Source organism: Zingiber officinale, chromosome 1B (assembly GCF_018446385.1).
Source record: "Zingiber officinale cultivar Zhangliang chromosome 1B, Zo_v1.1, whole genome shotgun sequence".
NCBI classification, from domain to species: domain Eukaryota; kingdom Viridiplantae; phylum Streptophyta; class Magnoliopsida; order Zingiberales; family Zingiberaceae; genus Zingiber; species Zingiber officinale.
The window spans coordinates 144929782-144931490 of NC_055986.1; the positions used below are offsets into that span (position 1 = coordinate 144929782).

The 1709-nt window shown below is 32.1% G+C and overlaps 1 protein-coding gene across 1 annotated transcript; it reads left to right on the plus strand.

Moving 5' to 3' along the window:
* Positions 1–672, plus strand: LOC122043151 (probable deoxyuridine 5'-triphosphate nucleotidohydrolase). The gene has a single exon (XM_042603636.1). The coding sequence runs from the start codon at positions 1–3 to the stop codon at positions 670–672; it is 672 nt and encodes a 223-aa protein (XP_042459570.1).
* Positions 673–1709: the final 1037 nt, after the last annotated feature.

Below are 1709 nucleotides of genomic sequence, written 5' to 3' on the forward strand. Positions count from 1 at the left end.
ATGAAAACGGACCCTGCTGCAACAATTCCAACACGTAGAATCACAGGAGTTGCAGGGTATGATTTAACTCTCATCCATACTCATATTATTGAAGCAAGTGAATGCGAGATGGTACCTACTAGCTTAGCGTTCGTAATACCTGACGGATACTATGGAAGAATAGCCCCACAATCTGGAGCTGCACGGCACAAAGGTATACAGATTGGGGCAGGGGTCGTAGACAATGATTTTCGAGGTGAAGTAAAAATCCTTGTTTTTAATATGACATATGGAAATCTAGTGTTAAACAAAGGGGAAGCAATTGTGCGGTTAATCTTAGAAAGAATATCCACTCTTGAAGTCATCCAAGTCGTAGACCTGCTGAAGACTATCAGAGGAGACAATGGTTTCGGATCTACTACTGCAGATAACCAGATAACCCGCACCAATTCTCCCCTGTCGGTCCACCAGAAAATTGAACTCGCGATCGGTACCCTCGAATGGGAAAAACTAATGGATGCACTCCTACCAAAGATAAGCGACAACAACTTTGCATCAGGCAACCATCGGCAATTACACTTCCTCACAACCGACGACGAATGGCTTAATCCATTCTATAGTACGGAAGGTGGTGGGTATAAGTGCACTTCCACTTCCTTTTACTCAGCTGAATTAGATATTTTTTATGAGTAGATGATAGCCCATATGAACATGGAGGAATATATATATACAAACAGACATGTGCAAATTAAAAATTAAGGTCCTTCCGCTCAACACCGCAGTTTCATCCGCATGTACAAAGATCACGTTCCACCTTCAAGTCAATACCCTTATCTCAGATTTCATACCATTAATAAAAACAATCTTCGCCTTAGATTATGATGTAGGGGTAGAATATTTATATAATCTCATAAGTATTTATGATTCTATCCACAAGTAAAATGCACAGTATGATATTTTTTTCTTTTAATAGAATGACAAATTTGACATGTCGGACGGTTGGATTGTTAGTTGTGAGGACTTCAAATTTACTTTGATAGTCAGATAAAAAATTTCTATTAACCGAATCGATTATTCTCAAGTTCAGTCGGTGTAAAAATTAAATACTTGATGTTAATTTAAAAAATAAAAACAATCCATAGCTCTCCCTACATTTTATTTTATTTTAATAATGTAAAAGGACGTGAGATGGACTAAATAAGACAGGTTCATTCAACTTCAACTATATTAGCCACCACCAAACCTTCAATGATGCCGACCAATTATTGAGATATTTAGAAATGACAAGTCAATTAATTAATAGCAAGCCTAGTCTGGTCCACATATATATTTAGAATTATGATAGGTTGTACGCCGCACAGTGCATAACTGTACGTGCAGTATATCAGATTTTTTAAATGTTTTTTTAGATTTTAAATTAAAAAAATTAATATTTTTTTTATATAAATCCTTAATGTATAAATATATCCCCTAAACATATTATAATACTCCATAAATATTTAAATTTATTTTATTTTTTTTTATAAACATTATAACTTAATTAGAAAACATGTAACCTATGATAAAATTTAAAAAAAAAATAGTTTGAAAATTATAACCCAATTAAAAAATATTAATCCTAAAACAAAATCTTTAAAAAATATTTTAATTAATTTTTTAATTCAAAATTTTAAATAATAATAATAATAAATAACAGGCAATATCTATTAATTTTTTTTAATTTTTAATTT

Bases quoted from the DNA above. Each gene is read 5' to 3' on its own strand.
- LOC122043151 (XM_042603636.1), top strand. From the start codon at position 1: ATGAAAACGGACCCTGCTGCAACAATTCCAACACGTAGAATCACAGGA.